Here is a 22,909-nt window from a genome sequence, read left to right on the forward strand (position 1 = left end):
ATTGCTGTATTGCCCTCCCACTCTTCAGTGGTCCATAGACTGGGCCAAGTTACTGTTCCCTAACCATCAGCCAGTTGAGCTGTCTCATCGTCTGTCCACCTTGCAGACTTCCTTGACAAGGAACACTTAGCTGCAGTCATGATCTACCTTATCAATGCCCCTGATGAAGACCTAAAATGACTTTACAGTCTAGGTCCTTCTTGACTAGCTTGTAGGTGAGGCCCACTGTCAGTTCCTGGCAGGGAGATAGAATTTTTCCTCCCAGTGTTGGAAAATAAGTTGTTGACAAAAATAAGTTTACAAGAGAAAACCTCTTGAAATAGGTGCATTTTTCCTTTGAACGGATACAGTGGTCACTCAGCATTCACCCTGACTACACCTTTCGCGTTTTCCTCCTAAATGCCACCTGCTGCAGAAATTCTGCCCTTCAAGAGAACAATTGAAAAAAATTTGTTCAGCACAAAGATAAGTGAAGTGGTGCACAATCAAACTGATATCACAGCTGGAGGTGAGAGCAAGTTTTGCTGCCTTGGTGAGAACTCTGTCTTTTGGTTATGTCGCACAGACTTGCATACCTAGGTAATACTAGAGTGTAACTTTCCCATTCAAGATCAGTTCAGTCCTGTACTCCAGGCAAACTGACCTGCAAATGTCTGTCGTGGTTTTCACAAAAATCTTACGTTTGAAGTTTTTGAGAGGGCCTTTCAAATATCAGTGGAGAAATGTATTTCATGTTTTCTTTACCGTTTGGAACTGAAACAGCATGTCTATAGACAGAGTTAGTGAATGTGCATGAGAATAACTATCAGCCCCAAATGATAGTCTGGAAAATTTTCAGTATGCTGAAATTCAAGGAAAATTCTTCTTCAGGGTTATGTTGATGAGTAAGTGTGTTCATAAACAATAATATGCCTGATCCTTGGAGCCTTGTTTGTATATTAACCTTTTGATTAGAGCTTACTATGCAGTTTATTTTCAGTCTCACCAATTCCCAGAAATCTTTACAAATACAAGACTTGGACTTTTTTTTTTTAATTCTTTGTCTCAGAACGGAGGACCCAAGAGCTGCATTGCTTCTTTCTTAAGCACACGGTGGTGCTGTTTGTTAAAGGATAGCAGTATTTTGGCAGTAGCTGAGCAGATTCCTTCCTTGATGCAGTGCTGATCACTCATAGTGATAGAAGTGTTGATATCTGGTCTCCTGGATTATTTTGTTGAGTTACTAAGGATTGAGAGATGTAGCTGATGTTTACAAAAGGATGAAGGCAGTGAACAGAATGAATGCAGAATTGTAATTCTGTGAATCCAGCAATGCTAGGACCATGATGCAAATGCTTGCCTTAAGAGGATATAAATTTTAAATAACTGAGGGATTTTTTTCCATCAGGAGTGGTGAACTTCTGGATTGTGTTGCTTTTAGAGCTTCTTGAGACAGATGGTACTAGCCAGTTGAAACAATGCTTGGGTAAAATGATGGAAAAACAGTTTCAGGAGCTGGTGATAGATGGTGGGTAGTTCTGCCGTCCTACACAGGAAGACTGTGCATGCTGGGAGAGTGAGGGCAGTAGTCTACAGACAGTGGCCAGGTTTGTGTTCAGTCCCTAAATGGAACTGGACTAGATGGACCACAGTTCTGACTCAGTGGGGCATGTCTTCTCTGAGATTCTCCTGCCACTGCACCATCACAGTCTAATACTGCCCTTGCTGTGTCAATTGTTTGAACCAGTAGTATCACATTTTCTCCTGTATTTGTCTGTGAAAGTCATAGTCTGACTATGCTTCTTTGTTAAAAAGGTGACTGAAATGAACCCTTTCATGCCAAATTAATCCTTAACAGGGTTTCATTCTAGAGAACACATCCTGGATCCCACTTTAAATAATAGATTTTTAATTACACTCCAGTGTTCTATAATTAATTGTTTCAAAACTTCATATTGGGAATAAAGGTATCATTCTGTATCTATCCTGGATTTGTATCTGCAAAGGATGAATCTGCCACCTTGGCAACACTCTTCTCACACTTACCCAAACTGTTACGTAGTATACAAAGCTTCAGTTTTACTTTCTTACCACTGTTTCCAAAGTTGACCACAGCACTTTATTCACTGAAGAAACCGAGTTACTGATCTTTCTTACAGTAACTGGAGTTTTTGGATGTTCATATTTAACATAATTGATCCTCTTGTGTTAAAATTCTGGCATGCCTGGAGCTGTGATTGGAACTAAAGCATGATAAGTATATCCCATCTCATTGTGAAGCATGAAGAATGTCAATGAGTATCTACATTGCTTTTGCCACAAGGTGTCTCACCTTAGCATTACCTCAGTGTTGATGGGTAATGTATAAAGCGTGTGTGTACCTACAGTGTGGAGTGTCAATTGTGTTTACAAACTCTTAAGGTAGGTAGCTGTTCCTTGGGAACGGCCTCTGCACACATACAACATATGTGTGTGGAATCTGGTCTTAAAATATACAAATTAATCTTATATATGATGTGTTACAACTTTTCAAACCTCATCTGAATGCAGTAAAGCAGTATTAGTTAAAGGGATACTGGATGCACTTGTACTACTCTTTTTTGGTAGACCTGTATCCAGACACTAGGGCTAGTGCTGTGGGAGGAAATGTGAAATAGATTATAATTTTTAAAAGTAGAAAAAGTATTTTATTGTTTTCCCTAGGGAACAGTGTAGAAGACAATTGTTTATATCTTCAACAACTACTTCTAGTAAAGGACTTTTTCCTGATTGCATCTAATTCCTTTTTCCCTCCTATCCCAGAGTTCCAACCAGGAGTGCCATGGAAAGGTATACAAAACATTGACCCTGAATCTGACCCCTATGTGACCCCTGGAAGTGTGCTGGGAGGGACAGCCACATCTCCCATTGTAGATACTGACCACCAACTTCTGCGGGACAACACCACAGGTAAAACAGGGATTATCTGAGTCGCGCTGATACTCAAGGTTGTTCTGATGTTGGGTTGTGACAGCCAAGCAGTGTGTTGCACTTGAGTAAGGAGGAAGCCGTGTGCCTTTGTGCCATGTGACAGCCAAGCAGTGTGTTGCACTTGAGTAAGGAGGAAGCCGTGTGACAGCCAAGCAGTGTGTTGCACTTGAGTAAGGAGGAAGCCGTGTGACAGCCAAGCAGTGTGTTGCACTTGAGTAAGGAGGAAGCCGTGTGCCTTTGTGCCGTGTGAAAGCCGTGTGTTGTACAGTTGTGGCTCTCTTGAGGTTTAATGGTATTAGCAGAACATCCTTGAAATTGGCCTACTCTCTCCTTTTCTCTTTGATAGGGTCTAATTCTTCCCTCAACACCTCGCTGCCTTCACCTGGTGCCTGGCCCTACAGTGCCTCTGACAATTCCTTCACCAACGTTCATAGCACTTCAGGTATGCAGGCTCCAAAACTTACCCTGACAAAGCATTTTCCATTATTGTTATTAATGAACTAGTGTTTGTTATTGTTCTACTTGGAATATTTAGTCTATCACATGTAACAGTGACTTGGGAAGAGACACCATAACTCTGGAATATGCCCCTTCTTGCTTCTTCCCCCAGCTTTATATGCTGAGCATGATTCCATATGGTATGGAATATCCCTTGGGACAGTTGGAGTCAGTTGTCCCAGTTGTGTACCCTCCCAACTTGTGCACCCCCCCATCCTTTGTGCTGGTGGAGGGGTGTGAGAGACAGAAGAGGCCTTATGGCAACTGCTCACAAGGTGTGTGTATTGTCATCTGTCTCATCAACACTGTTTCCAGCACAAATCCAAAACACAGCCCCATACCAGCTAATGGGAACGAACTTGACTCTACCGCAGCCAAAGCCAGCACACTGTGCACATTAAAATACAGGGTAACAGTAAGGAAAGGAGCAGATGCAAAAGGAAAAATAAAACAGCACATGTTCAATCTGTTGACATGTTAAGGGTTGCAGGACTGTCATGATCTTTAAAACATACCTGCTCCTGTATGTACGAGTAGCGGTGAGTATAATTTTATTCATTTTAACTTCAGAAAATGTGATTACTGTCAAGGGAACATTTTTGCTTTGCCTTTTACAGCACTCATCATTCTGAAACCTGGAGAGTGAGGACTTTTAGTCCTCTGGCATTTAATGGTTGGCCTGTACATAGTAACTTAAATATCTGTCTCAGATTGTTGGTAAGGAGGTCTCCAAATCTTTCTTGTGACAAGTGGTTCCTGCATGCACTTCTGAGCAAAATGCTCCAGATAAACCATTTGGATTTTGAACTTCTGACAAGTGTCATCTTTTCCCTTGAAGATGACAGTCTTAACAACTACTTAAAAATGAAGAATTGGGTGTAAATAGCAGAGGCGACAAGCAACTGAGCACTACATCTGCTCCAAACTTTGGTTTTTTCATCTTACTGATTAAAAGCTGTGATAAGATCTTACTTCAACATCTTCACAAAATGTGTTGAAAATACTCTTCAGTCCTCAAGAAAAACTGTGTTTCTGCTGCCAGTTTATGTGATGACTGATATGAAGCAGTATTTGTATATGCAGTATTCCAGTGACATAAAAGGTGTCTCTTTTATAGCTTGGGCAAAGGAGTGGCATGTGTCAGGTTCTTGCTTTTGCTTAATTTTTGTCTAGCACATAAGAAAGACTCCAGAGATTAAAAAACTATTGAAGTCAGAGTTAAAACTGAAGGAACTAGACCACTGCCACATACATGTTCTGGTTCTCTTCTACACACCAGTCAGAAAGCAGGTCATCTAAAATGGGGATTTAGAATTCAAATATCTAAAACAGAGTCTGCCAAAAGCAGGTTTTTAAGTACTTTCATATACTTTCATGGGTTCGTGCTTGAAACCAGCTTGCTACTGACTTGTTACTGTGTCATGGACATGCAGTGATTCAACTGTAAATTGAAACAGTTATATTTCTGAAAGCTTTATTGTCTTGATTTCCAAGTGTATTATTTTTGTGCATTTGGATTTTTATGCTTTGCTTCAAATAAGTAATTTACCACCTTTTGTTAGTGAATAGAATTGAATACATGTATTTGTGCACACACACAAGAGTTATGATTAAGGTAATTCCTGACTAAGATAATTCCTGACATAACTCTTTCCCTCAGATTGCAATGTTTGTGTTCACTGGTTCCCACTGCGGAAGAATTTTAAAAAAAAGTACTCAAGGAACTTTCAATTGTCCCTTGGTGTCAGAAGGTGTGGAAGAATTTGCAGTCTGCCTTCTTAAGGAACACTGGTTTAGGAAGAGCTCCCAAATATTCACGATGAATACTGACATTTTGGGCACTGTTTTAATTTTTCTCTTTTATTGAACTTTTATATAAATGGTTCTTGAAATATGTTAGGGATATCCACTCTTGTTTCCCAAGAGTCATCTGGTAATGCTTTCTAGTGGGAAAAAGTGTTTACAAGGTTGTGTAAAAGTCCAGCTGGCCACCTTTATGCATTTCCATTGTGTCATCATTGTGTGAAATTTGTGATTCATGAGAAAGCTATGATCTTTAGGAAAAAATGGCATCTTTGCAAGGTAGTGTTAGCTTAGTAGGCCAAGAATGATAAATACTCATTTCAGTTCTCTGCAGGTTTTTTACCTGAAGGAGGTTCAGTTTCATTAAAGATCAGTAGTGCCCAAACCTGTGAGAAATTCTCACCTTCTCAGATGAAATGTAGCGTGGATATAAAAGTTGCTGGTCATCTTATTAATGGTGGAATATGCTGCAATTGTCTGCATTATCATAAATGATCTAGGGATGGTAATTTCTTTTTGTCAGGGCATAGAAAATAATCAGATTGACTTACATGTAGCATGGGGCTTTCCAGTATGGTAAATTAACTGTTGTGTGGTTCTGTCCTTCATGCTTGTCTCTGATACAAACATAGTCATTTAATCTCACAAGTTCTTTTAATACGTACAATTTCTTTAATCTTCTAGCAAAATTCAGTGATTACAAATCAACATGGTCCCCAGATCCCATAGGACACAATCCCACTCATCTCTCCAACAAGATGTGGAAAAACCATATTTCCTCAAGGAACACTACAGGGCTGCCCCGCCCACCTCCCGGCCTGACCAACCCAAAACCATCATCTCCATGGAACAGCACAGCATCCAGATCGGTCAGGGGCTGGGGGGCACAGGACTCAAGGCTTGGCTCTGGTGAGAACTGTCAGCTGATACAGCCATTGATCACACCTGAGGAGTGTATGCAGGAGTGTTTTACAGCACTAATGGTTTGGAGGAAAGGAAGTTGCAGTTGTCTTGTAAAAGAAAAAAAGTACCTTCTTGAACCGGACATTTGTTGTCAGTGACTAGGGTGGGTGGTAGGATCCCAGATCCTGCTTCAGGGAATGAGTGCAGGGGGCTGAGAGCTGCCAAGAGAGAATACTGACTACGTGGATCCTTTTGGGCTAGGTGTTTCCTGCGGGTGGGAAACTCCTCAAAGTAACCCCTGTAAAAATGAATCTTGATGTTAAATGTGAGTAGTGGGGTAGTTTTGTTGTCAGGACTGAAGTTTAGGCTTTCGTGTGTTAATAGGGCTGATAATGCTGAATTTTTCTGAGACTGAAAGCCCCAACAAAAGAAAGATGGTTTCTCTTTGTATCTAATCTGTCTTGATTGCTCTGTCTTGTAATTTGCAGCATCTACTTGGAGTGATGGTGGCTCAGTTCGTCCTAGCTACTGGCTGGTTCTTCACAATCTCACTCCACAGGTATTTTCTGTGGTTGTTTCTGGGAGCTTGTTTGCTTTTACCAAGAATTTGTGAATTCTTCAGTTGTTTCTTTTTGAATGAAATCTGGCAAAATCAGATTTGTCAGGATATGAAACATGTTTCTACTAAACTGAGCTGCAATCTCACTAGTTTTTCTATTGTAATTGCTTCAGCTATTATAAGGATGTTCAGGTTTCGCTTATGTGACTGTTAAAATATCACTTAAGAGTTACAAAAAAATTATTGGAACAGAAAGTTTTTTCTTAGAAGTGAGGGTAAGTTGCATGACTCTAATGTGGAATGATTTATAGATGTTCTTTGCGACGTTGTCAATAAGAAAGTTGTTGTAACTGCCAGTTTTCACTTTAGTGTTTCCATAGCAAAACCACAGAATTTTTCCAGCACCCTTGCCAAAACCTGTCTAGCTGGGTTATTTCTGCAGGTGTTCTCAGAGCTTGCTTCCATTCAAAACAAATTCTGTGGAGATCCTGGTTTCACCATTCCCAATTGATCCTGTATTCAAGGGCTAGGAAAAGCCTCTGTGATTATCAGGAGAGCCCTGAGCTCTAGACAGTCCCCTGTTCAGAATAATTTACTGTGCTTTTACAGTCTAAGAAACATTGATGTGAAAGGAAAAATTAAGTCTCCTTCAGATCACCCAAAACAGCAAACTGTGCCCCTTTCATAGAAAAGACTGTTATCCTTGATGTGAAAGAAACAGAAGTGATGTGAGGAAAAGGCACAGTTCTAAATCTGGCTTGTACAAGATAATTTAATACTGCTTTAGGAATTATTTAATGGAAGAAGAATGTATTTTGGATGCATTTAAATTAGTAGGAAAGAGACAGAAGCAGATTATAATTGTCACTTTTGTACCAGATTCTCTATTCCTTGTGGATCAGTACACCAGAGAGAAGGAGAATTAAAGGTTAAGGTGGATTCATAGATTCGTGCAATAGTTAGGGTTGGAAGGAACAGTATCTTCATTTCAAGGTTCTGTGTGTTAACTTTGACCATATTTGTACCACACACAACTCTTATCCCTCATTTGAAGTTGTATTATATAATAAGGGGGAAGAGAGAAGAAAGTAAGTAGCACTTCCATAAGTATTTGCACATGCAGATCCCATTCTTGTGTGCATCTTCCTGTGGCACACCAGGAATGGAATCTGTCTGTACAGAACACCTGGAAGAACAGCTGTTACTGGAGGTGAGCAACAAGCTGTTACTGCTGCAGGAGGAATGTAGGCAACAACTGCCGTGACAGAGGTAGTTCAGGAGGAAGGAACATTGGTGGGTTTGGCAGGAATATCACTGACTGTTTCTGTCACTTCCTGTTTCATAAACCACAAAGACAAAGAAGCGCTAAAAAAAAACTTCTAAAAAATTCATTTTAGAGATATTTCTAGTTTTGCCAAAACCTTTTAGATACTCATTTACCTAATTCTTCTGAAATCAGAGATCTGGAGACTGACATTCTGGTTCCTTTGGTACAAATTCTGATGGCTGAAGGTGGTGAGAAGTATAAACTGTACATAATTACTGGGAAAGCTGTCAGCATAAGGATACTGACAGTGTAAGAAACTCAGTGAGAGAGGGAAAAGTGGACCTAAGCTACAAGTGAACAGGAAAGATAAGTCAGATTATTCCCTAAACCCTAAATCAAACTCCATGTAATTGTGAGAAGTCAAGGCATACCGGTTCCTGTTGGAAAATGAACTTCCATCACCTTTGCTTCCTTCCCACTGCTTTCACCTGTTTTCCTTTTTGAGAGCAGGATATCTCTTAATTACTGGGTTGAAGTTAAGATGGAAGTACATTTGGCTAAACAGTTACAAACATGTTTTATCCCGGCTGTTGTTGTTCAGATTGATGGGTCAACCCTGAGGACGATCTGCATGCAGCATGGCCCACTGCTGACATTCCATCTGAACCTGACCCAGGGCACCGCCCTTATCCGATACAACACCAAACAGGAGGCGGCCAAGGCCCAGACTGCGCTGCACATGTGAGCAAGGTTTTGAGGCAGAAATCTTGGGTGGGGTGGGTGTGAGGGAGTGGTGTTGTAAGCTCCTAAACTCCATGAAAACTTGAACTATATTAACCTGAATCTCACAAGCTTTTAACCTGTTCTTCCCCTGTTCTGTTTGAAAGGCCTATGTACGTTTACCATTTTGCCTGAACTGTATAGGCACTTTTAATTGCTCTTGGTGTTACGTTCAGGACCTTAGTTTAAATTTAGAAGGAATTTGTTGCAGACATAGCAGAATGTTGGGGCTAGGGGGCTGGTGTTACTGGTTTGGGCCTTTTTCCCCCTTATAAAATGGAAGCACTTGTGTTTAGTCAGTTTCACTGTCAAGAACAGCTGACGTCTTCCATGTTCATTTCATTGTAGCAGTGTAGCTGATACCTCCTTTGGTTTGGGCACCTAAAAGTGTTGTTCCCGTGCCTCCTGAGTCCCTTGCCCTTACCTTCTGACTCTAATTATTTTACTTGCATGTATCTTGTCTTCTAGGTGTGTGTTGGGAAACACTACCATTCTGGCTGAGTTTGCCACTGATGAAGACGTTAGTCGCTTTCTGGCACAAGCACAGCCCCCTACACCTGCAGCAACCCCGAGTGCACCCGCAGCAGGCTGGCAATCCCTGGAGACAGGACAGAACCAGACAGATACAGTTGGACCTGCTTTGAATCTCTTTGGTGGGTCAACAGGGCTCGGGCAGTGGAGCAGTGGTGGCGGCGGCGGCAGCAGTGGGGGTGATCTCACTGGCGCTTCGTTGTGGGGGCCCCCAAACTATTCTTCAAGCTTGTGGGGGGTCCCGAGCGTAGAGGATCCACACAGAATGGGCAGCCCTGCTCCCTTACTACCTGGAGACCTTCTGGGAGGAGGGTCGGATTCAATCTGAACTTAGAACTTTCAACTCTGACCTCGTGACCTTTTTTGGAACAGCAGCAGCACTAACTTGACCTTTTCGTTTTTTTTCAACTTGCAATAAATACATTTATAAAAGGAAAAAAGAAAACGGAGAAAGAAAAAAAGGTGGGTCATTGACAGACTGTCTGAGCACATAGTTGCCTCCCTTATATAACTTCAGTTTTTTCGTTTGGAATATGAATCCAAAAAGAGAACATATCACTCTTGAAATACTTGAATTGTGAACGCCAACTTAGAAAGACAATGTGAAGCAAGTACACATACCATTTAAATTTAAACAGAAAAAATTAAAAAAATTAGTTTCTAGTTTTTCACTTTTTCATGTTATACGGAAGTTGTTGCTAAGAAACATATATACTGAAAAAATAGCTTTTTAACTTTGTTTGCACTGGGTGTGTTTCCGTCCTTAGGTCTACCATGTTGGGTTGGAGTAGGGGAGGGGTTCAAAAGAAAAATGGGGGGAGGGAAAGACTTGACGGAGCCTCACTTTAAAAACAAAAAAAAATAAAAAAAAAAAAAGAAAAAACTAAAAAAAAAAGTTAAAAACCCATAAAAAAACAAAACAGAAAAAACAAACAAAACAAAAAACCAACACTTCGTGATTGGCTGGTTGATAAGTACCAGTGTGTTCTGGCACATGTAACTGCCCACGTGTGCTTGTTTCTGTGTGAGTGCGTGTGCACATGTTCGTGTGTGTGCATTTTTTTTCTCTCTAAATATATATATAATCTTGAACGCTGCATTGCTGATGGTCTACGGGCTGGCTGGCCATCTGCATGTCTTGATTCTGAAAGCAAGACAGGCATGATGGAGTCCCTGTGGCTGAAGCAGAATCCAGTTGGGCTGGATTAAAATTTGTCAGTAGGTTTTTTTAAATTCATTTTAGCAGGGTGCTATCTCAAGTCTGCAGATCACACAGAGCGGATAGTTGCTTCCTAGCCCTTGTTCTACCCCTGTAGTAGAGCAGAACACTGCCATATCCAAAGGATTTGGTGAGAGGGGAGACAATGTTGTCTTTTGAGTAGCAGTGTCCTTATTCATGTCTGCATGTGGGGTTTTTGTAGTGAATGAACCCTGGAATGTTTGTTATATAATGCAAGCCATTTATTTCTTCCAATAACGGGGAAAAGAGGAGGAAAGAAGACATTGTCATTATTTGTGCAGCTAAGACAAATGTTCTCATTCAGTCTCTTGCAAGCTTCAATACCTTTAAAAAATGAGTATTTCTTTTCTCCCTCAAACCTAAATAAGCACCCATATTCTTTCTAGAGGAATCCATCAAAGCTTGAAAGTCCAGCCCAACCAAATTAGCATTTTAATTGATTTACTGTTCGTATTAAAACTGACAGAAAACTAAATTGTGTCAGCAGACTGCTGGCTGGCCTGCCTCATCGCCTGAACGCACATGCAGCTGACTCCCTCCTGCGTCCTTCATGGTGAGCGTTACCTGTGCCAGGCCTTGGTGTCATTACAGCGCCAGACCATCACTGACAGAAACGTTTACTTACGAATGTTCTTAAACCAGTGTGTACTTCAAAGGTTTCCTTTTGTTTCTCTGTGTTGTTTTTTTTCCTGTGTACATGGTTTTGCTTAGGGAGGTATATAACTAGCAAAGACTTCTTTTTTTAAAGTATTGCACCTTTTTGTTTTTACTTTTTCTGTACTGTTGCTTTTAATTCTGTATTTAAGGAAAGGTTTGGGGTTTTTTTAGCATCAGTGTAGTAGTATTCTGGGCAGGATAGGGGTAACCTATAATCCACAGTGATAGCCAGTGTGTGCGTGCATGTGTGTGCGCTGGGAACAAAACTTTTAAGACCTGTTGTTGTGAAAAGAGTTGCACCAGACTTGAAGGAACATCCCTTGACACAAAGCAGGAAGTCTTTTGTGGGGGTGGGGCTGGGAGAAGAGGGAATAGAGATGCCACTACTTCTTCCATAAGTGCTAGGACTTCCATGTGGCGTTGTCTGGCCGTTACACTGTCTAACAAAGTGCCGACATTCTGTACCAGCACATACCTGTCCATTCCAGCCCTCAGAGGTAGCAGTGCTTGGGCTTTATTACCTGGTGGAGCGGGGGAGGATGGGGGAGTCTGTTTCTTTAGCTTCTCATTGAAGGATACAACCATGTCTAACACGTTTAACTCTGTGTGTGGGTTTGGTGGGGAGAAGGAAAAGCAGATGCAAGTAATGGGGGGAATGTGTGTGTGTGTGTGTGTGTGCTTGCGTGCTGGGGGTGGGAGGGAAGGGCTAGGGAATTACATGGCTGTTTTAATTCACCCTTTCTCTGTAAACCCAGTGTCACAAGGAAGACTGACTGAGGGAAATGCTGCAGATACACATGCCTGTAGATTTGTATGCAAAGTGTTAGTAGTAAAAAAGTACGAGTAGGTTTGTATTTGTTTAGTAAACTGGAGTGTGCAGCATACTCTGGCCCCTTAGGAATATACTTTCCTATCGTGTTTCCTCCTTCATCTCTCCCACCATGCACAAAGAAACAAAATGCTCTCTTTCAACTCCTGCTATCTAGCTAGTGGCCCTTGCCTGCAGGCATCTGTAAAACTTTGTTTCTTGTCTCTGCTCGAAGACCAGCCACGCTTGGACACGCAGAGCAGGTTCTTAAAAGTCCTGTCCCAGCAGTACTTCCTAGTGAAGCACCTTTGGCCTGAGCAAGCCAGTATCTATTTTGTCACATGATTTGCTATACATGCTGGTTCATTGCTGTGTTCCACCCTCACTTCTCTCTCCCAACCTGCCCTAAGGTCCCTTTTCCTGCACTTTGGGCTAGTTGAGTTCATTGCGATACTACGGTGAAAGCCGGGTGCTAGAGCCCCTCTTGTTTACAAGACATAATGAGGGATTTGAAATATTTAAAAAGAAAAGCTAAATTGTTCTTCCATTGTAAGCGTAAAGGGAAAAAAAATTAAAATGTACAAAAAAAAAAAGACCAAAAAGTGCATATATATATTTTAGATGAAGACTAACTCTGGGAGCATTTAACAGTGTTTTTGTTTTTATTTTAACATTTTATTTTCCTGCTTTAAATTTGCAAGCATTCTCAGGAATTCTAGGGTAGGAAGCCAGTTTTTTGAAGATGGTTTATTTAACCTTATCTTATCCTAGATAGGTGGCTGTTTCTTGTTGATAAACTTTTACAAGTTCCTGAATCTTCAAAATGTTTGAAAGTTTTTACTTTAAAAGAAAAATGCTAAAAAAAAAATAAAAAGAAAAAAAGAAAAAAATCTCCAAATGTTACTGTCAAGCGAGGGATCAAGAATTTTAAAGACTTTCTAAATTTAAGATACATCAAGAAAACGTCTCAATATCAGCAACAGGATTTCATTGCAATCCTAAACAAATTGTGGGAAAAGAAGGGTTATCATTTGTAGTGCTTTATTGCTCATGCAGACATGTGCAGTTGCATGGAGAAGTGTGTGAATGGAAATCTATTGTTCCCTCTTGATTGAAACTAAATGAAAATACTCTTCAAGCACCTTTTTAAAAGCAAAGTGAAACTATAAACCTTATTAAAATGCAGTATAATTTAACTGAAAGAGTCCTCAGTTAGGAGGACTAGCAGGAAATTCGTGTTGGTGCTTCTTTGAACCACTTCTAAGTAGTGCTAAAGAAAACCAGTGCTGACAGAATACTCAGTAATGAAGTGGGTTTATTATCCTGCCTTTTTCAGTACAGAAAAAAAAAACATTCAAAAACTCCCGTAAAATGTACATTGGAAATCAACTTTGCTGTTTTCAGCTATTTGGTCAGTTCTATTCCACACTTGGAGTTTTGCTGCTTGCTTTTCTTCACACCCTTCACGCCCCCCATCCTCCCAGTCTTTCTGTTTTATTTTATATGAGGGAAATACTTGTTATACTCCTCTGTTCACCCTGTTGCTGCTGGCTGTCAGGGCTTACAGTCTTGAACTTCAGAGTTCCGTGTTGGGATGGCCAACTTCTGTCTCCCAGCTCCAAGGGTCAGGGGCTCACTGCACCTGAAGCGGCCAGGCTCAAACCACAGAACCGCACTAGTGCCTTCTACATGCACCCACATGCCCTACAGTAGGGGAAGGGAGGGAAGACAAGGCGAAGTGAGGCAGTACAGCCACTTCATGGAAATAGATGTACCTGTTCCTAAGGAAAAACAGCATGCTGCCTAAGCATGTCGTGCAATGAGTTACTTAATAGTAATTGAGATAAGTTTTTATTATTAATGAAATCAGATGCCAAATTCTGTCTTTCATAGCAGTTGCCCAGTGTTTTCATGTTGTGCTGTGTGTGCATGTGAGTCTATTGAAAATAATGCATCAGTTAGTAATAATAATGTGCTTTAAAAATCCTGTCATGGGCCAGTAGAAGGAGGGTTTACTTAGGATCTTGGTGATTTACTTTTTAATTTGTTTTATGGAGAGAATTTGAGTGCTTTGCCAGAAGCTGTGTTTTTTCAAAACAGCAGTGTCCTAAAAGGAGAAGAAACCATAGCATTTAATTAAAAAAGCCAACAAACTTGACATGCATTTGGAAGTGGGTTGTGACTAAGTGCTGAAGGGTTGACAGTCTAGAGTTTCAGCAGTCTGCTGGGTCCAAACCTATTGTAGTACAATAGTCTGCTCCTTCTTTCCTAAATGTGCAGCCCTGTAAGTGTTAGTGACTGTCTCCTCAGTGACAGTTTCCCTAAATTGTTCAAGTAACATTACTCTGTTTTCCAGCTACAGCTCACAGATCTGTATGGCTTAGTCATGGCACTCCTAACCATGCATTTGCAAGTGCTGTCTGAGCATTCTGCTAACCACGTGTCTGGTGGGGACAACCATTGCTTAGTGTTGTAAAGATTCTGCTACCATTTGAGCTCATAACAGCAAAAGGTCAGCAGGAATTGATGTTAGGGCATTTCTGGGCTTCTACAAAACTGTTCCAGGGAGGGAATCAGTGGCAGTCTCTTGTTTAAACATATTGGCATGGAAGGGAAAAGAGGCTGTGGAAAGTACAGCTTGGAATAGATTATGGGCATCTCTTTGAAGATAAAAATCCAGCCACTTTGCTTACCCTGCCCTGCGGTGTCTATCAAGCTGAGAGCTTTTTAATGTGTTGGATAACTTTTTACTCCATTTGAGGATTTCATTTTAGTAGTGACAGCAAAGTCAAGCAAGAAAAGAAAAGTGGGATACAGCTCAGAAACCTCTGTTGAGACCTCCAGCATTTACTTCGGAACAATTGCCATCTTGTCCCAGTGGTTTTATGTTTTTACCTTGACGTTTGCCCAGCAGTCTTGAGAGTGGATTTTTGGTTGGTCTGAGGTTTTTTTACAATCACAGGGTGTCAGACTTTTCTTAAAAGTTTTCTTATTGTGCTTCACATTAAGTGGCTTGTGTAGTGAACAAGAACATCAAGCCAAGTATGTTTTTACCTCCACAATATAAACAGGATGTTTTCACCAAACTGGCTGGTACAACCACCCCAAGGATAAATAACAATTAAACATTTATATTCTGTTGGCCTCTAAGCATTTATTTCTTAGAACTTTTGCCCTATTTTTTATTCCTAAAGTTGTTACCACATCTTCCACTATATTCTGAATGTGTATCCAAATAGTACTGTAGGAGTTTTTTTCTTGGTTTGGTTGGTTTTTTTGCTTCATCCTTTATTGTGTTTAACTCTTAGGTTTCTGATTTTGTTTGGGCATACTGTTTTCCTGTTTACTTTAAGAGGAGGACTGTTAGTGTATCTGAGGTACCCAAATTTGGCCAAGTCTGGACAGGAAATCAGGAGTGATCCTCATGTGAATTAGTCCTACTGACCTTAAATGCATACTGCTTGAGTAAGGGCTCTTTGTATAAGTAAACCTTTGATGGATCAGGGCCAAGGTAGCAGATGAGGACCCATTGTATTTCCAGTGCAGCAAGCACTGTGTTGCATATATCACATTCACTGTAAATCACTGACCTTAGTATGCAGGTTTCTCAAGTGGATTGAAAAGCAGGTTTTGTGGAAGGAAGATGGTTAGCATCTCAGGGTACAAGTCCTGATTGAGTGAAAGGTAGGTTTTTCTTTCTAAAGATGTAAGGTTCTCTTAACAGAAGCATCTCTTTTTTTAATTGTAAATATGCATGCATGCTTTGTGGGCAGGAAAGTAATACCAAGAAAACTGCATTGAAATTAATTCTAAAAAAAAACAGCAAACCACAAAACAACAAATGCTGTTCAAATGCAACTTTGGTCCTGAATGTGAAGCAACAATACAGGATCTGTTGGTTTGTCTAAATCGATTTTTGCACAAAATATCTTTTCAGTTCTCTTGTTTATTTGCCGCTATTTTGCAATTTTAGGGACTGATACTGTTAGATCATGTTGATCATTCCCACTGTGATCGAAAGACAGATATCTAAAACCCAGACTCCTTTTTTCCGTTCACCTCCAGTACTAGGCTTCCACCTGTGGCAGAAGGATGTTAACAGTATGTGAAGTTTCCCAGTGTAAACAGAGCTGGTTTTCCCTAATGTCCTGAGTTCACATCGAAACCTAAAACACAAAGCAACAATTACACTGTAGCTGAACTGTTGGTTGGACTAAACGACAGGAGCTGAACTGGAGATTTTTAGCAGCTTTGCTAGTTCATGTCCTTCACAGTATTTTGCCTGTGTCACATCACTGTAAATACTGGTGTTGCTTAATTTTACCAAAGTTCCCCTGGAGTAGATAATAGGAAACAGGTCCATTTTGTGGTGACTCACGAAGCAGAGCTTTGCCTACAGTAGACTTCAAAGGTCTGTCTGCATTGCTGTTTAAACTGAGTCAGGGTCCTGTTGAAATACAGCTCTTTATTCTGTGATGTTAGTGACCTTAAACTTTGTGATGTAGTAACTATAGCTTCTAATCCTTGTATGAAAAGTGATTTAAGGTTTCATCTGTGCTACAAAAAGCACCACAGCTCCTGGTGGTTTGGAGCCTATTTTTAAAACCTGTCAGGCCACGATAGATGCTGTTTCATCTGTGGCACGTAGCAAACATCGTTTGCATCCCTGGTTTGCCTGCTTGTTGCTTTTCATTGAGCTATGCAGGAAAGCTTTTCTCTAGAAGTCTCCCAGAGTCCTGTGCTATATAAGCAAGCTTCTAGCAAATCAAGTGCCCTCTGCGGAAGAGCCATTTTTGCCCTGTATGTGTGACAGTGGGACTGGTGACATTCAGCAGTGTTAGGGTTCCTGTTAACTTTGTAGCAAGAAAGGGAGTTTTTGTCTTGACTCTGACAGCCTTTCTGTAAATTAATACAGATCACTCCAGAGAAAAAGAAAAAAAAAAAGGGAAGAATGCGTTGTGCCAGCCATTGCTAAGTATTTAAGTATTTTTGCAGCAAACATTCTCGACTGTGGTGGACAGAGGGGAAGAGACTGGATAATTTTGCATGAATGTGGCAATACAAGAAGGCACTGCTTGGCAAGAGATGCCTCTTTTGGGGTATTGGTGTGTGTTGTTACATTCGCAGAACTAACTTCCTCATTTTTTTATGTTTGTTTTTTTTAATTGAGAGAAGGTGGAAGCTCCTCCTCCTGTTTCAGATGAAACACAACCAACCAGAAGTGAACATTTTCTTCATCATTTACTGTTGAGCAGGTTGCACAGCTTGTTAGAATAGCTATTTTAGTGACATGGTTATGATATTATGTGCTTTCTTTCCCCTCCCTCTCCCTGCCAGATATGGCTTACCCTTTCTGTATAAGGCGCTATGTGGGGTTTTTTGTTTTGTTTTGGGAATGCGTGGAGAAGAAGCAAAATGAAGTGAAAATGCAAGCCAAGGTAGAACAGCCTTACTTTAGGGGGTAGCCTTACAACAGAGCTTTATAGTGAGTGTGCTGTATTCCAAAATATGTAAGCCAAAAACAAAAACGCATTCATTTATGCAAAAAAAAATAAATTAAAAGAGGTGTTGGAAGACTTCTTTAATATGTACCTTCTAAAGGTGGAGTAAGGTCTCACCAAGTGATATGTTATTGTGATACTTCTTGCTGGGTCAGTAGGAATGGGTCGGGGTATAAGCGCTTTACATTTTCCTCCTATGTTTTTACAAGCAGTAAGTTAAATGTGGTATTTATGAATGTGCCTTTGTGAGTATAGTGACTGTCTAATTGAGGAGACCACTTGGGCTGTAGGGGAGACAATGGTCAATTTATTCTTTCAAGAGGTCAGACATTGAGATTGCAGCCCACTGGTCCCTTTTGACAAGCATCATCCTTGGGCTGGTCTCTACACTGCACAATACGTATTCATATGTGGTAGAGATTGGGGTGGGGGGTGTGAAGGGATGTCATGTGATGCACAGAAGCTGTTGATAGTTTTAGGCTAGTCTGCTGTTGCAGGTTAAGTTTGTGTATGTATTATGTGGCTTCTCTTTATGTTTGTGTGCATGAGTGTGAGTGTGTATAGCTTTGGTTTTTTTGTAAGCACTGGAGAATTGAAACACAGTGATGTTTGGGACAAATTTATACATGTAGAGAAGATGATGTTTTGTAGCTTCTGTTAAATAGTGGGTGCAGGCACACTTTTACCCTCTCTGCCCGTGTCTTGATAAACAAAACAGGAAAATTTTTTTTCAACCCTTCAACTTCCAGCACACTTAATGTTGCCATTTAAATGAACAGGGTATTACACAAGAAGAAAAAAGTTTTTGAAATGGTGAGGTAGAAGAGTTTAAAAGGAAAAAAAAGCTGAAGTAATTTTTTGTTTCTTCAAAGCTGTTTGTAGCTAAACATGGGAATCTGCAGTGTCTCCTTCCATTTGTTTTTTTCTCTCTAATAATTCACCTCTTCGTCTCACCCAAAATGTGAGGTGTGCAAGATCAAGAGCTGTTGTTGTAGCCCTTTGTAGTTCCCACTCTGAAAAGAAACTCCAGTGGGATTCCTCAGCTCTCTTCAGGAAGACAAAGAGAGGGGAGACCCTGCAGTTTTCTTTGCTTCGCTCTCATTCCTCTCTAATGGCCTTGAAATGTATTATTATGCAAATGTGAATTTTGATACTGAACTTAAGAAGAGGTTGTTTGTTCTTTTTTCAAAAAAAAAAAAAAAGAGGTCCCATATGTGGTCAGCATTGCTTCATTATTTTGTAAGTGAATTGTAAACTATGCATTCTGCAAAGGGGGTGTAGGGGACAAAGATACTTTGCTAAACTGTTGAGGAGTTTCTGTGTCCATGGTATATCCATTACAGATTGGGGAAGTGGGGAGGTGATGACTTTGCAATTAGAAGGAATTGATAAGAACCTCTCTTTGTCAGTCGTTGGCCAATAGGTAACTGGGCAGAGATTTGAAAAACTAATGTTGACTGCAAAATGAAATCAACTCTCAGCCTCACGCAGGGTTGTGAATTCTTGCCGTGCAGTGTTAACCCAGGGCCAAAAGGGTGAGTGGGACACCAGCTCCACCTGGGGAACCATCTAACGTCTCCTGTGTCCTGGCCCTTGTTAAGCTCAGGAAACATGGTGCCACAGGCACTGTCTTCTTTTGGATTTACTACTAGTTTTCCATCACAGCAGTCCTTGTGCTCTTCCAGGAGAATTGGAACATAGCTGGTCCTCGATATCTACATTTCCTTCTCCTTAAAGTTTTCTTTGCTGCTGTTTCTGGCACAGCTCATGCAGTGATGGGCGCAGCTGTGGATGAGATAGTGGAGGTGGTACTTACTTTCCAGTGCTGATCAAAGCCTGACTATGAGGACTGCATTTATTCAACATCAGTAGTTACTAGTGCTTTGTTGTCTGGTGTTACTGCTAGTGACTTAGCATTAATGTTGGCAGTGTGTGAAATTTTAGGGATAAATAGATATGTAGACCAGGTCCTCTCTATTTAAAAAAAATTATCCTACTTTTGCTATGAGGTGATATCATAATGGTCATAAAAAAGGATTTACTTCCTCACATCTCCAAAATGCACTCATTGTGGATGATGTGTGTTCCTTGAAGCTTGCTGAGTTTCCAGGATTAGTCTCTTCAGAAAAATGTAGATCTCATCGCCCTCTCTGTCATCGTAATAGGGACCTTGTGACTTGACTTTTTCCTTTGTCCATGGTGAACCATGGTACCTGCATTATCTTTGGCATTATTTTAGGTGTAATATCATAAACTGAGAGATTATCCTGCCTGTATTCAGTGTTTTCATGCAGCAATTTTATTTTTGTTGACATTCACAGTACTGTAATAAGTAATAGACTTGATGATCAGTCTCACATCTGTGCCTGCCTTGCAGATGTGATCTTATCAGGGTTCCACTCTGTCAGATTGCCTTTTAAAAAAAAAAGAAAAGGAAAAAAAAATCTGAAGTTTAAACTCACTCACTAAAATACCTCGTGGTACATTTCCCCTTCTGATGTAACCTTTTTTAATCTTACCTTTTCTTGTAAACTTGCTGGGCTTTTATTTCCGTCTGTTATCTCCTTTCTAAAAAGATGTTTGAACTAGTGGTTTTGAGCACAGGACCCAAAGCCTGAAACTCCTGAATTCTAACATTGGCCATTATTCTTCCCTTGCCTTGTGCAAGTCATTTAACTACTTTGCCTTTGTTTTTTCATCTGTGAAGCGGGGTTGTTAATAATACTTACCTACCTCACAGGGGTTTTGTGAGGATAAAGTAGTAATGTTTGTAAAGTGCTTTAAAGAAAAAAGCATGAGAGAAGTATTATGAGGTTTTCACAGCAAGTTCTTGCTCATTCTTTTTACGTTGTTTGATTGTGTGGAAGGAGATAACCCTCTTTTTTCTTAATTATTAAAGCCATCAGACAAACAGATCCTAAATTATAGAAGTTGATGGAGATTCAGTTACTCGTACTCCTCATTCTTTATGCCTATTTCCTTCTCCTACTCTATTTTATATAGTTGTGCCAGTGTTGCTACAGGTCACATGTCTCTAGTACTTTTAGATAAACTTCAAAGTTGAAGTACTTGGAGCTTGCTGCTTCTTTCACCAGATCACCAAATCAGAGTAAGTTTGTGTATTTTTCCCTGCCATTAAATAGCATTTTTGGTAATGTCATCTTTCAAGTAGACACATCTTTTCCTGCCATCAGGAAGGGGGAGGTGGTGTTGTGTAGTTTCAGAGAGGGGACTGTAAGATGAAGAACCTTGCTACTTTATGCTGCTGCTCCAGGGACAGAGGGCAGGGTAGCTTCTGTCTCCTTCCCTGAGTTAATTTCAGTGTGTTACCAGTCACACTTCAAATGCAGTGTCTCTTCTTGTCCACGATATCCAGAAGCCATCGCCTGCCAATAAAACGTAGGAACAGAGGGAATAATAGTAGATGCTGCTTGTGTATATGCCTTACAGCTCTCCCAGAATGTCTCTGGGAGAGTGGTGGGGGAAGAGGTCTTCATTGGGTAAATCCCACAGCTGTCAGGGAACCTCCGCTACTTTCTCCCCTCTGTCACATGGTCGCTGCTTCTTCTTCCTTGGATGTGTGTCTCAGGGATGTGCATATGAGCCCATGCCTTTTGGAATCTGGCATTTGAAATACCAAGAATATGGTTTCTATACCTGAAGCCTTTCTATCTGACACTCCCTGGTCCTCTCTGTCCTGCATTGCTCCCCGTGGCCTTACGAACATCTCTCTGTTGTTGCCCTGTGCCACCCTCTCCATCTCTGCCAGTAATCAAGGTGAAGTGTGTGCAGTGATTCTGCAGAAAAAGAAGCTGAAATGAGGCATGTGCACCCGTGAGATTTACACACCTCTTAGATTTTTGCTGCATCTGCTCTAAAAGATGCAGAACACCTGATGTACAGTGCTTTTTCTTTGTCATCTAGAAAGCAGAACAAACAGCAGTATGACTCTAATGAGTGATTCTGTAATGTTTACTTTGAATTAAATGCTAAGTATTTTCCCCAAAGAACCAAAAAACACCCACCTTCAAACAAAAGTAACCAAATGTAATCTTTCTGGGGACAGGGGAGGGAAGGGGAGGAGGAAAAGCAGTGACAGGGGAGCGTTCTGATCTATTTTCATCTCCACTTCTTGGCTGGAGATATGAGATGCTGCTTTGAGTTCCACAAACATTAGGGATTATGTTTACAAAGGTAAATGCCTTCTACCTGTTCAGGAAACTGGCTACTGGTGGGCATCAGGAGTTTGGCAAGTTTCTCTTCATTGCAGACAAGCAATGGGAGAAGGGTGTGTCTGGAAGAGAAATGGAGAAATAGATTCATTTCATCTAGTGTTCTTGGTAAAGTAATGCCACCTTCCTCTCTCTACAGAATGGAGGAATGGGGTGGCAGAGCAGAAAATCAGTGATGTCCAATATGGCTGGATTAGAAAAGGCAGCTTTTCTACTTTGCACATAAATAGGTAACAGGAAGGTACAGTTCAAATCCTCTTGCCTGAAACACTGTCCCCCGAAGCAGACATTGTAATAATACAAATAGTGGCTCTGTGTATGTTGATGCTATTTGCAAGTTACCTGTAAGTGTTTATTTTTTTCTTATACTTGAAATGGCTTCCTTTACTAAACTCTTACCTTAGTTCTGGTATCTCCCCTCCTTCTATAGTGTGCAGTAAAGAAAATTACAGGACAAATGGGGAGAATGTAGAGGAGGTAACACAATGTTTGCATATCCAGGACTCATCTTCATTTCCATGCCACATTCTCAAGAGATGTTTAAACTTCCTAAGGGTTTTCCATGGACACAGAAACTCAGCACTTTAGAAGGTGCTCTTGTATGGCTGGCTGCCCCCCTTTTTCTCCTTTTCTATATTTTTATTTTACTTTTAGTATAGTGGTACTTTAGATCACTGGTTCACTTAAAAATAAAAAAAACAATAAGATGTTTAAACTCTACTAATGTACAAATAAGCTGAAATGTTGCATTTTATGTGTATTTTTGCCATAGCAGGTACTGTATTTCTCATGCTGGAGTTAGAAAAGAAAAAAAAAAGAAAAAACCAAGAAAAAACAAACAAAAGGGTGATGTTTTATTGGAGTGTGACAAGTTAAGAGTAATAAGGAATTAAGTCGTCGTCATTTCATTGAAACTGAGAGATGGTGTAATACTTATAAGTTTTCTGAAGGTTTTTTTTTGGCTTTTAAACAGCTTTTTTCGTTTTTATGTTAATTTTTTTTGAAAGATATGATTGTATTATGTGCAACTCAGTTGCTTACATTATAACTACAAACTATTTTTGGGTTCCTGGAAAAAAAAAAAGACTAATAAATGTGTTTGGCTGCTAAGCATTTAAAGCTCGTATTTGCCGCACCGTTTGTGTCCGCGCGCGCCCCACCGACATCTTGGGCGGCCTCCG

At 40.5% G+C, this 22,909-nt stretch overlaps 1 protein-coding gene across 15 annotated transcripts in view; it reads left to right on the forward strand.

The window, feature by feature from the left end:
- TNRC6B (trinucleotide repeat containing adaptor 6B) overlaps nt 1-22,838 on the forward strand; it is a 145,758-nt gene extending 122,920 nt beyond the window's left edge. For all 15 annotated transcript variants that reach the window (XM_071551809.1, XM_071551824.1, XM_071551808.1 and 12 more), the window contains 6 exons: nt 2,782-2,928; nt 3,296-3,391; nt 5,935-6,159; nt 6,642-6,712; nt 8,581-8,720; nt 9,228-22,838. In XM_071551809.1, the coding sequence (XP_071407910.1) occupies nt 2,782-2,928; nt 3,296-3,391; nt 5,935-6,159; nt 6,642-6,712; nt 8,581-8,720; nt 9,228-9,618 (1,070 nt within the window). In that variant the 3' untranslated portion in view covers nt 9,619-22,838. The remainder of the gene's footprint in view (nt 1-2,781; nt 2,929-3,295; nt 3,392-5,934; nt 6,160-6,641; nt 6,713-8,580; nt 8,721-9,227) is intronic.
- The last annotated feature ends 71 nt before the right edge of the window (nt 22,839-22,909 follow it).

The sequence above is a fragment of the Pithys albifrons genome, chromosome 3 (assembly GCF_047495875.1).
Source record: "Pithys albifrons albifrons isolate INPA30051 chromosome 3, PitAlb_v1, whole genome shotgun sequence".
Classification (NCBI taxonomy): domain Eukaryota; kingdom Metazoa; phylum Chordata; class Aves; order Passeriformes; family Thamnophilidae; genus Pithys; species Pithys albifrons.